Below are 13335 nucleotides of genomic sequence, written 5' to 3'. Positions count from 1 at the left end.
TATCTTCTTGTTCGTATTGGTACAATGATGTTTCATCAGTCAAGTGATACCTGCTACCATAATAATGGTTTGAATATTACCTTAGAAAGTATCTACCTCTATTTGTCCAATTAAGAACTTTCTTCTGAAACACTATTTATTACTTTTGTACAGAATTTAGTATTTGCCTAAGTATTTTATCCTAATTTAAAGAAAAAAAAAAAATCTCTATTTGGACCAACCCAGGCAGTCTGAGGCACTGTGACCCAGTCTACTCCTGACTGAACATTAGTCCTAAAACTAGAAGGAACGCCACAAAACCTGATTAGCCCTTGCTTTAGGGTAGAGTTCCATTCTTTAAAAAGAAACAAAACCAAAAACAAACAAACAAACAAAAACAAACACCACCCACAAACAAATGAACAACAACAAAACCTCCAGATCTCAACTAAAATAGATTTCCCCTGAGAAATGGGACAGGAGTTTTTCCTCTGTTGCACCAAGGCCAATCCAGGTTCTATCTTATGGCATGTAGCTTCTTTCAAATGAACTTCCAAGAGCTTGCTTCTGGAATCAGTCATTTCATTTTCCAAATGATCCTGAAAACAAACAAGCCTGGCTGGACTCAGTCCTTCTGCCTCCTAAGGGGCTAAAGGATCTACTACAAGGCTGTAGAAAGCCCAATCTGGAAGTCATATAAAGCTTATCCTTAATATGTAATCACTAAAAATCTGTGCAAAAGCATTTCTGGAAAACACTTTTCCTACTCTAGTACATAACTACCACATACAACATGGCATACACTAAGATTTACTTGACACAGATATTTAGCATCTGGATATTATATGCTGTAAAAAACTACTTTTTAAAACAATAATTGTTATTTGAAGAATCAAAAAGTATACTTGGGGTTTCTATCCTGCTTGTGGCCCCTGCTATCCCAAAACACCTTCAGTCCACAGTGTAGATCAATGCCTTTCAGTACGGTTCAGTTTCTGAGCTAACAGGAAGCATGTAAGAGTCACATTATACTACCTATACATTATAGAAACTTGAAAATATGTAAGTGCAGAAGTTGCTGGTTTTGAAATAACAACCACAAATGTGATCATTTCAGAGCGATCATTTCAACGCAAAGGAAAAGCATCACAGCTTGAAGTCTCACTGTACAGGACAACGGACTGCTGAAAAAATTGCGTAGTATAGAAAAATCCATTGGAGATACATCATCTGCACTTCCATCCATTTACACTATGTTTTCTTGTCTTTCTTTTTTTTTTTTTTTTTTTTTTTTTGGATAAAGGGGAAGGAAAACAATCATTAATCATACCTTTCTGCAGGAAAAAATAGCTTTGTATTTAGCAACAGCATTAACCTTATTACAGATGCAGATGCTAAACGAAACTATAATTTCAAGTTCAGACCAAGTAGTGGACTACCTCAAATAGCTTAACTCAGCTCTCAGGGTGCACACATGCACATGAAGTTTTCGCTGCTAAAAAAAATTATGTTCTTTGTGTGAAACAGAACACGTGGCAGATGACGACGTGGACACAAATACATACGCCAGGGTTATGGAGCCTACAGTGTCTCCATGCGCTAATGAAATGAACTGCTTCAGAAGAAAGGTGGAACCCCAAATTTCAATCAACAATTTACAGAGTAGTAATGACTAACTTACTAATTTTGGAAGTCAGCACCCAAAATAAGGAATAATTACACATGGTTTAGTCTGTAAAGGTGTCTTAAGTTAATAATTCTTTTTTTAATCTTACCAAAGAAGTATTGAAAACAAGAATAATTTGAGACAAAACCAACACTGCTTAATTCAGAGCTTTTAACTCCTACATTTGCTAGTGCTTTAGTATTGAGCTTTTGCTCTAACAAAGTTGACATGGTAACAGACAAAATTCTCGTGCTCCCATAAAGATAGCATCTAATAAAGACTGACATGCAAGACGACCTGCGGTAAAAATCTCCCTTCAAATTGGCTCACCTCACCCCTTTGAGCATGAAGGCTTCCCTTTTTAATTTACATTTAAATAGCGTGTTAAGCCTGCCCAGACTTTCCCTACACCGTGAGGCTGGGCGTCCCTAAAGGCGGTCGCGGGGGAGCAGGGGCTGCCCGCAGCAGAGCTGGCACCGCTGCCCACTGCCCGCCTGCCTCGGCCTGTGCGGACACCGCCAAGAGACTGATTCAGTATTTCAACAGATTCACGAATTCTGCTAATGAAATAAAAGCATGCCCTCCCCCCCCTTGATTTTTTTTTCCCCACAAAGCAATATACTTTTAAAAAGGCTAATGCAATCACAACCATTATGTCAATGAAAATTACACGCTGGGTTTATCTCTGTAGGTATCTGTCAAATGCAAAGCACACACAACATCTTCCGAGTAATAATGATGTTTTATCATTTTAATTACAAACACTGAAAAAAATCCCTAAAGTGTACCAATTGGGGTGGTCTGAATTAACAGTAGCTTGATAGCCCAAGGGTAGCAAAAATAGATTGAGCTACCAAATTTCATAGTAGTTATAGCAGCTGTCTTCTTGCCTCAGGGAACCTGGGTATTTAACAAAGCAGACAGCTTGGCATTGGCATCTGATTAGTAATGTGTGTATTGTTGGACGGAATACGCGGCTCTATTGTTTCACTGTTTGATTAGGAATTTGGAGAGCTGTGGCATTATCTAGCTTTTATAGTCCAGCTTCTGTATGTTCACTTACAGGTGCTGCAAAAGGATATTTTCTCACTTATCACTTGCGGCAAGTAGGGAAGATTGTCTTGAAAGTGATCAATGAAACATGACAGGATTTAAGTGTCAGGGTCAGTCTCTTCCCCATTTCGGTGCCAACATTTTCTTGAGCCAACTGGGTAAGTATTTCTAGCTGGGGAGAAGAGCGAGTAAGGTGATAGCCCTCACCACAATGTATACATTATTTGGAATTTAACATTATTTTAAAACATCATTTATTCCAGTTTAACTTTAGGTGAGAACATTTCACAAAAAGGTCTCAGAGGAAAAATCCAACTGTTAGGGTTTCATCCAACTGTTAGGGTTTCAGGAGAGGGGAATTGATTTTTATTTTCCTAATCCCCCAGTAGCCTGACAGTTTGGATAACCACCGGGAGCAAGAGAAGCTCCGGTACAAAAAAAAAAAAAAAAAAAAAAAAAAAAAAAAAAAAAAAGTCTGATTAATGGGAGAAATCTTAGTTAACATACTTTATCTAAAAAGACTTGATCTCAGGGAATAACCTCAGCGCAAACAACAATATTACTCCGAGGTTTGTGTTTGAACTTCATACAGCCCAAAAGACCCCCCACGTGGCTCTTCTCTCTTTCGTTCTTTAAGTATACATCACAAATTATTGGGGCTTGTTGGCAGAGTTCAAATCACTGAACTCATTGCAAATAGTCTACTTCAGCTAGAAGTACATTCTTTTACTCTATCAAATCCATCTGAGGTAATAAGACTTGATGTTTTATTCAACAGAGCTGAGGAAAATTGTTGCACAATAGGTTAATTCAAAATGGCAGCATAGAAAATGCATCTGTCAGTGGGGATCAAATTACAGGGCAAGCTCCTCTCAATGCTTAGAAAAACAAGTCTGCAGTTCTACAGATTATGTGCATGTGTGTGTTTAAAGGGGTGGGAAAGGAGCTAAATATCTGAGCTAACCTCCAATTAAAGTCAATCATAAAAACAGCCAATTTAATGAGTACGGATTTCTTTGGGTAATTATAACACCAACCACTTTTTTTCTCCCTCTCTTTTAAATCTGTAATTCTGCCTTCTTGTTATTGCTTGCTTTGTCATTAATCGCCTCAGGAACTTGATTTCCTAGCAACAGACTCTGCCACCAAACATTTGGCTCCTGTTCAACATTTTCTTTGTGAAAAATGGCACTGCTATTGCCGCCTGGCTGTTGCAGCTAGACTGGCTGTGTAAGTGCTCTAATAATGCATTCTTCTAAAAAAAAAAAAAATCACATGATAAAAGGAGCAATGACTGAGTGTCACTAATTACTGTGCTGAAGAAGTTTATCTGCAATTTAAAGGCTACTGGGGTAGGAGGAGAATGACAGGAGATGAAACATATATTCTTCATATAAATAAATGTAATTAGTAACAGAGGTGAACATTTAGAAATAAATATTTTTACTATGTTAGACAGATTCTCATTAATTTTCTATTATGGAGAAAGGATGTACAATCTGTCTTAAGAGTTGATGATGCATTTTTCTCCAGGAAGATGAGTTCACAAACAATGACATTTAGAGGACCAAAGTTTGGAAAAAAAAAAAAAAAAAAAAAAGAAAGAAAGAAAGAAACAAGTTTCTAATGCAGTTTTCCATATAAATTACCTGAAAAAACACTGGAAAATATGTCCAAGTAGTCATACCTGAAGTGTTAGCATAAAGCACACTAAACCCTAAATACAACACAGAATAACAATGCATAGAGCTAACAGTTTAAACAAAACTCTTCTTTGCATTTTGATCAATGAATAAAACCTAGGAATTTCTTTGATTATGAGAAAATGTTTTTCCCATATTTGTTTTGGAAAGCAGTAAATGGCCGATTTGCTCCTGGTGAGATAGAGGGTTTATCAATTTCTCTCTCTAGATTTGTCGTATTTCATCTGTAACTCCCAGAAAACAATTCCTCAATGTGGAGATTCTCAGCAAGGGAATGTTATCTGAGGCCAGCAAATAACGCCCCAACTAACTGTTGCTAGCTGCAGCTTCTTCTTTATGGTCAAGTAAGACATTCAGAATTGTGTTTTCCTGGCCGTAAAACCTATTCACTGTTGAGAGAAATAGTTTTGCATGTCAAATGGCATACATACTGATGCCAGAGCACTGTGGCGAAAGTTATCAATGGTAAAAAAAAAAAAAAGTATCGTGGAGTTATTTAAACAAAAGACTTTTTAGGGTATATTTTCATTCCTGCTGGTGTCTGTCTCTGTTATTTCCCATGATGCACACACAGACCCAGTTCATCTCAAAGAAAAATACCTATCACAATCCATTGTAAATTATCATACTCTTCATAGCACTAAATTACAATAAAAATGCCTTCATTGAACATGCCTCTGAAAGGAGGAGACAGTACAAAAGAAATTTCATTTATACTTACATTGTTAATATAATCAGTATTTTTTCTCAAGAAGAATAGCCAAAACCCATGTAAAATACTGTAAAATGTTATTTAAGCTTTGCTACACATTGCTGACATGAAGCTTATGTTTTGACAGACTCATGTTGAAACCAGATAATTCCGCCATCAAGCCCACTACACCACCACAGTATCTCTCTGCTTAGACAAGCACTTAAGCATTAAAAGAAAATAAATATAAAAATACCACAGTATTTGTTGAAACATACCAGGGTGTTTGGAGCTTTAAAAACTTCTCCTCCAGCAGTATTACATTGGGTTCATTATCACATGCTGCAATATATAACATTTCCTACTTGAACCACAGCCTAAGACCAGAATACATGGTCTCGATCAGGGCTGTCATTAATATAAAGTTAAACTACACTTGCCATTAACTCTGTAAACACAAAAGATGCTGAAGGTGGTGAATGTAATTTAACTGCAGGCAAACAAATCTAAGTGGTATTAGAAAGTTTTATACTCAGCGCAGTGCAATTGAAGGACATAACCATTGAGAAATTTCTATTATTTGTTACATGAAAGTAGGAACGGTTTAAACTTCTACAGATTGTGAAATAACAACAGCCCACATAAATATGACTGAGTGAGAGCATTGTCTTTTCTGAGCAAGATGTTGTATGCCAATATGGAAAGTGAGCAACCCAAAATTCAGCTGCATAGAAATAAGTCTTACGGCTATGAGCTTGATTGCTCCTCCAGTCTCTAGCTACAACTAGTAGCACAGGAACTGAAGCTTTAGGTGTGGTAAATGCAAAAAGCAAAGGAAAGGTATCACACTACATAAAATAAGGTAAAAACGTGGTTCTAAGTCTCTTTCATGAACATAGATGAGTGTGAGCATCAATGCCATCACTCTATCAAATGGCTAGACAGGAAGTGTATGTAGGTGCTACCAAGACAAGCTTTGAGACACATCACATAAACACATGAACACCAGCTTTTTAGCATACCAACTATAACCACAAAACAAAAATCCAAACATAACCAACAATCAGACTTTGTACAAAAGAAGATTCAAGTATTTTACTCAAGGATGATCTGAATGATTTTCTATGAAGATCTGACTGTTTTTGGAGAGATCCATAAACCGGTCCATTCCAAACACTCAAGTTACTACATGAATTGGAAACCTAACTGCCATCAACACTGCCACTTCACCTGTTTAGTAAAGATAACTTTTTGAGAAGAGAGATGAGAGAGAGAGAGAAGCGAAGAAGGAACTTCCAGGAACACATTTATTACTTCATCACCAAAAATGTTAGCAAGTGGCAGTTTTACCCACTTAACGGCTCCAACTGCAAGTATTAAACAGATGCAGGTCTGAGTAAAGCTAAATAACTGGGAGAAATAAGGATGATTAATTGGAACATGAGAAAAAACACCTGGGAAGCATCCCACTTACAGCAATATTACTCAAATACAGATGGAAAGTTAAAATTCATCTGTCTGTATAAGAAAGTAGTATCAGTTGTTACTGTGTTTAAGTTTCACAAGGTTAGCTGCAGCTTCTAACAGAGGGAAGCATTTTCTCCTTTTCCAGTCTTTTCTTTATCGAAGGACAAGTGCCAAATTCCTTACTTATAACCAGCATCACAAAGGTGCTAACTGGAGCCAAATGACAACTAAAATTCTTCAGTTTTTCTGCTCTCCTAATCAACTCTTATCAACAGATATATTTTTTACAATAAAAATCTTCACATTTCAAGCCTTCATAACAAACGTAATGACTAGATACAGAAAATGATATTCAAAATGTTAAAATGTTTGTGGATAAGGTCTAAGAAACTGAGTACCAGAAACTCCCAAAAATTTCAGTTGGTGCTGAAAATATGATCTTAACAAAAATAAGTTACAGAATTCTTATAGAGATGCCTACACATATACAGTAATGCAACCATCAGCTTCTTCAATCCCTCTGAAAATATGACAAGCCAGGTGCCCAAACATGGAGTTGTTCTATCACTCATGTTTGTAAGATGCAACTATAACACATAAGAATTCTAAAATACAAGTCCTGACAGAAAACGCAGATTCACAGAAAGGAAGGAAGAAAGAATGACTGAAAAAAAAAAATCATACACAAAACATAATTTCAGATTGTTTTCAGGCCAGGCTGTGCCCCAGTGTGTCACAGTTTCAGAAACAGAGTGACAAGGGTTAGTGTTATAACACTCCATTTATTCTGAAGTAAGAGAAATGTATGAGGAAGAGATTTTCTAGCCCCAATAGGAACCAAATAATATCCCTAGCAGTGAATTCTAATCAGACACCAGCAGTATAGCAATACAACAAAATGAATACGACAGACCAGAAGATATATCAATGGCAGAAATTACCGTAAGTATAAAAATTATATATCTGGAAAAGAGAAAACAATTGCACGAACTTCGACAGTCCGCGTAACCCATCTTCAATGATACAACATAGTGATTTTGAATGATTAAGATATATCTTTAAAGTTCACTGTTTTTGAGAAAGCTGGGGCAGCTTCTCTCCATTTTGCTTTAACTGTGATTTACAGCATTCTATTCTTTGTTAGTCATTCTCCACTTTGTCTGCCGGATCTGATTACCAGATGGCTAAAATAAATGTATTGTGTTGATTCACGGTAACAGAAGTTGTCTTTATGGGTTCTTTCATGGGTTCACTATCTTTTCCTTTGTACCTACTCCTCCCTCTGTGAATTGATTAGATTTCAGGGCTAAGTTTCATCTGAGGACCTTTCTGCTGAATGCTGCATCGAAAAGCCTATCATCTATTCTAGCAAGCACATAAAGATGACCACAGGATATCGTAGACCTGTCCTATAGCAACAATGGGCCTGCTCTGCCAAGAAAACAGATTGTTTGATAATCTCCAATATTTTTTCTCAAAAACCATGTTCTGTCACTAATATACATTCTAATGCAATCCAGAAAATAGGTGACAGTTGGACAGAAAGAAGGAAATAAAAAGCAACATATGCACAGTGCAAAGTCAAAATAGGTAACAAGACTGAAGTGAAGACAGACACAACAGTGAGCAAATGAAAGACTGAAAGAGCTGCCCTATACTGCACGAGTGGTCATTGTTCACTAGGTGGTTTTGTTTAATCCCCTAGGTTACTACAACCTGGTGAGTAAATTAGAAAAAAAGAAAAGGCACAAACACAGTAGAAGAAGAGATTGTGTGTAGTTCTACACGTTGTCTCCTTTCTTTAAGTAAAGGTACATGTACATGAGGAATCTGTAATCTGAAGTGATAACAGCATCCTGGAAAACTCTTAAATGAACCCAACCTCAAGTGCAATTGCTACAGGAGTGAACCAGGTTCCTTACCCAACAGATCTCCTCTTGCAAGCAGATGTTTCCTTAAACTGAAGTCAAATACCTAATATATAATACATTCGTAATAGCACTTCAGTGTTATTTACTAACAATTAACATATGCATACATTGGGCTTTATCTTCAGTTTAGCACAATAATTCTATGTCTCTTAAGCAAAGGTACGTTACAGAACTGACATCTGAACAAAAACTTTTAATATATATAAAAATCTATATAGTGAAATACCTAGTCAAAATTAAAGCGACCAAACTGAATGAACACAGAAGAGTTGCTTTGGAAAATTTTAGTTGGATGCTATACCTTAAAAATAAAGAAATAAATCCCCTTTTTACTTCATTTAATGTTTCCCACTTTTCCTAAAGCATCTCCACTAAGTTTGATTTTTTTTAAAATTATATATTGAAAACTTTGGTGGTATTTATATATAAACATGATAACAATATTAAAAATGCTTAGTACAGCATACTAACATTTTTTGTTAACATTTGTCGATGTCCTTCATTTAACAATGCTCTTAGACTTCCAATATTTTTTTAGCCAGTAGCATTAATTCCTAAGTGTGGCATTTGGAACACACTGAGGTATAATTATTAGGAAATAAACACAGAACACTTGAAAAACAGACATTAAAAATGAGTAGACAAAACATATCTATTTTTTTTGATGCAGCACAAACATACAGCAATAGCAGCAGGATTTATTTTTCTCTGTATACTGAGAAGGTTATAAGTATTTTTTGACAGTTTATAAAGGGGCAGTCTTGGCCATACACAAGAATCAATAACAACCATGTAGAGCCTACAGCAGTGCACACTAACAGGCTGTAGGAGACATTAACACTAGCTAAAAGAAATAACTGTATATTCAATGAACTTGTTCCTCCTGGATAATCAATTTTTTACACTTCTTACCAGCTGTTCCCACATAGCTCAGGTAGCAGAATGGAAGCAGCTGTCATACAGAATCCATATATTGCATGCATGTTATGAGGTTTTTATCTGTCATAGATGTTTTGTGTTTGCTAATTTTGATCAGTCATATCAACTTGAGAGCAAGATGAAAACAAATTCAGTGCTTCTATATTTATGCAAGATGTAATCTACACAAATACAGTAATCTGGCTTGATTCGTTCTGGATTGTTAAAAAAAAAAAAAAGAAACAAAAAAAAACACAAAACCAAACACAAACAAAAATACTAATTGTGAATCTACTAATCTCCCATACTCAAAACCTCTTTATTCCAGAAGTAAGATTTCATCATTAAAATCAGTTTGCCCCACCGCCCACATTCAAGGGATTTGTCACAATCATTGTTTCTGAAATATTGAGTTATAAAGGTGCCGTAGTAATTACTATGGAATAAATAGCAATTAAGATTGTTCACACAAATAAACTCAAACTGTTTGCAGTGAATAATTATGCTAATAGTGTTTTTCTACATAATTTGTGCATCCTTCACAACAATTTACTAGAAAATGTGAAATGTAAATTTGATGCACTACTACAAAAGCTCTGAAAATATGTTTAGTTGTTATGATTTTTCCCACTACTTTAAGAAAGCATGCAACTAAAACATACTTCTACATTTGCACATTTAAATTTGAAGAAATCATACTATGCTAAAATTGAAGCAGTCATTTTCTTTCATTACATTCATAAGAAATCATCCTAAACGTATGCAATAGGCATGGCTATTGCTTACGTCTCCTATTGCTCTAACACAAACTTTCACAATTTGCAAGAAGCTGAACTTACCGCTATATAGTAAACTTTGGCCTTTTCCACTAACTTCCAGTTCTTCTCCAAATCAAGATGCTTTTCCTTCTTATAGCAATTAGCAGCAGCGAGGTTAGCTACAAGAGACCTAAAAGATTAAAAATCAGGCATCAGATCCTCCTTAATTCTATTGCAAATTTCTGATGAATAACTAAATTTCTCACAGATATTCAAACATCCTCAGAGGAACATAAAAGAGAGAGACAAAAAGCACAATAAAATGAATATACTTTATTTGATCATTTCATAATAGCTGCTTCTGAATAATACATAAAATATATTAAATTATATATTTTAAATTCAGCTAGCTAGTTTCCATAACCGAACACTATTATACTGGCCATACTCATTCATTTGTTTAGAATTAACCTTTTTCCATTTTGTCATCAATTCCCTACATACAGTGCAGCATCTGCAGGTTTTCATTAAAACTGTTCTATTATCCAACATCTAGAATAGAACAGCTGCTTTACTTTATCTTCTGAAAACTATTTTCCCTCATCAGGACCAAAAGGTTTTTGGATATGTATATCCTGCCATTATCACTTTTCCCAATAAACAGTCATATTATTTTAAAAGCCTTTTTTTTTTCTTCCCCTCAGACTTATATTTTCCTCTAGCAAATGAATAATCAACTACTTGAAAATGCGTCCAGGCTTTTAGACGTTCAATTGTAAAAAAACAAACAAACAAACAAGAAAAAAAAAAAAAAACACACTTTTGGCTTATCTATGCCCTACTGGAAAACTACCAAAAACTTGTTCGTACTTCATCCTTTCCTAACAAATTACAACGCAAGACACAGGACACAACTTCTACTAGCAAGAATAAAAATACTTGTATTTACTTTGCTACATATAAGATATACTCTGTTTTAAATCCTCCTCTGCAGACATTCAGTTCAACCTTATAAAACACACACAAGTTATAGATGTACTCCTAAAAGCAGGTCATAGACAGTTATACACTAGCTTTCAACTCTAGCTACCATGACTAAATTTCTCCGTGAAATTTTATTATGAAAAAGTTTCAAGACTTAATCATGACAGGATGCACCTTTAAAACTAACACATTGCTGTGTTAAGGTATTTAACCACAGTTGCCCAGTAATGTGTAGTTACAGATGCAATGTGTGCCTACTGAAAAATGTCAGCTCCTACAGAATGTGTACAACTGATATCGTACGTACCATCCTTTTCCACATGTCACTAACAAGCAATGACAGTGGGACAGTGTGAACTGTTACAGGCTGCTCCTACCAGGGTATGCTTCTGCCTCCACACTGAGTACCATCTACAAGCGTTTAGAGGTAATCAAGAAAGGAAATCTTGAAAATTTATTCCAACTTAAAACAGCATCTTTCCACTACCACAATTTCTTTCTGTTCCTAATCAATAAAAAGCAAGAACTTCCTGAAGCTTTAATCACTGTCAATTGAACGCATGGGGTATGTAAAAAGTTAAACAAGAAGCTAGACTAACTTTTTCTAAATATATTAAGATATGTATTAGGATTCTGTGCCGTTTCATCTCAGAAACATTCTTGGGTCTTCTCTCTTTAATTCTAAATCCTAAAGCCAGAGAAAACTAATATGAATTTGGAAAACAGGCAGAATAAAAATAGAGTAAGCCTCAGCAGCAGTACTAGTAACAAGGCAAGAAGTTTTGTTCTTGATGAATGTCAACGATAAGAAATCCATAGGAGATAATCGAGTAAATCCAAGGGACATGTGTGTACCTCTGGTGATCTTTTGAAAACTAAATAAAGCAAATTAAACTTCCCAGTTTCATCAAGCCCTAAATATCCATTAAGGCCCTTGCTGGAAAAAATTCTGCCCGTATGTGTTGCTAAGTGAAAAGCAGTTATCTTCCAGAAACCTAAGCAAAGACCCTTCATATGTTTGCTTTCACTCACCACATGCCCCTGAAACTGTAAACCTAGCTCTCAGTGGCTAAGTCCAACTGCAGAGATGCTCTGCATGTTATATGTAATTAAGATTGCTTCACTGAAGATGAAGCAATTTAATTTTCCAATTTAAAACTGTAAGTCTAACAGCACTAAGTTCAACACGTGGAACACAGAGAAGGTAGATGTTTTTCAATGAAATACAGTAACTGGAGACAGCTAAAGTGTTTCAAGTCTAACAGCTTAAAGGCAACTCTGTGCACGTGAGTATTTAAGAGCAGAACATACGAACCAAAGTCACAGATTATAATGGAGTGTAGGTACTACTTTAGAGTTTAATCATGGGTTATAATTTTCTCGAAAAGCTCTGAAAAAAATCACATCACAAATTAGCTCAGAACCCTTTTCAGCAAAAAGCTTGACAAACTTAGCAGAAACAAGAAATATTCACATCTGGACACCTGGAACATAAATACACATGGTCACTTACTGGGAAAACCAGGAGTGCTATTTACTAGCTCACAGATCTCTAAAAGAGACAAGAAAGCTGAATTACCTGAAAAAGGAAGTTAGCACATGCCTCCGTTGGGATAAGTGATTAGCCAGTAAATAGAGATATCAACTGCAGCAGGCTGAAGACATCCTTACAAATCAAGAAAATGCTGAAAACCAAGTAGTGATCAGAGGGAAACAAAAGGCTGAGAATAAACTTGCTTGCAATAAAAGAAAGAGGGTTGCACAATAAAGGCTTTAGTGGCAACTATCAGCCTCTTTTATTCTATCCTCTAAGGAGGGATATAAGTCTCTCATAATCCCTTCACACTCTCAAGCATGTTCTAAAACAGTGATTAAGATGAAGCACCACCAGAGATGAAGTTTCTGTTATTTGAACAAAGATTTGATATTGAGAGACAAGTGTTTCACGTTAGGAAACCAAAAATACTGCTTAATAAGTTAAAGAAGTGCTTGCAGTTATTTTTATGAATAAATTTACCTAAGCTTTTAAATTCTATTGAAATGCATAGGAAACAATGTAAACATTTTTCCTGAGCTCATGATGCATGTCTACTGATGATCTTAACTTCATTTTCCCATCAGGCCAACTAGGAAGTGGTGATTGCTACAAGGATGCATGCAAAGACACTATGTCACAAAACAGAGA

At 35.7% G+C, this 13335-nt stretch overlaps 1 protein-coding gene across 2 annotated transcripts in view; it reads right to left on the bottom strand.

Moving 5' to 3' along the window:
- The window catches only part of ADK (adenosine kinase), a 278413-nt gene that overhangs the window by 139120 nt on the left and 125958 nt on the right, over positions 1-13335 (bottom strand). For both annotated transcript variants that reach the window (XM_082765066.1, XM_082765067.1), the window contains exon 6: positions 10248-10356. In XM_082765066.1, coding sequence (XP_082621192.1) covers positions 10248-10356 — 109 coding nt within the window. The remainder of the gene's footprint in view (positions 1-10247; positions 10357-13335) is intronic.

Source organism: Aythya marila (genome assembly GCF_965140915.1).
Source record: "Aythya marila genome assembly, chromosome: 7".
Classification (NCBI taxonomy): Eukaryota; Metazoa; Chordata; class Aves; order Anseriformes; family Anatidae; genus Aythya; species Aythya marila.
Note: the sequence above shows the minus strand (reverse complement) of the source record. Positions and strands in the feature narration are given on the sequence as shown.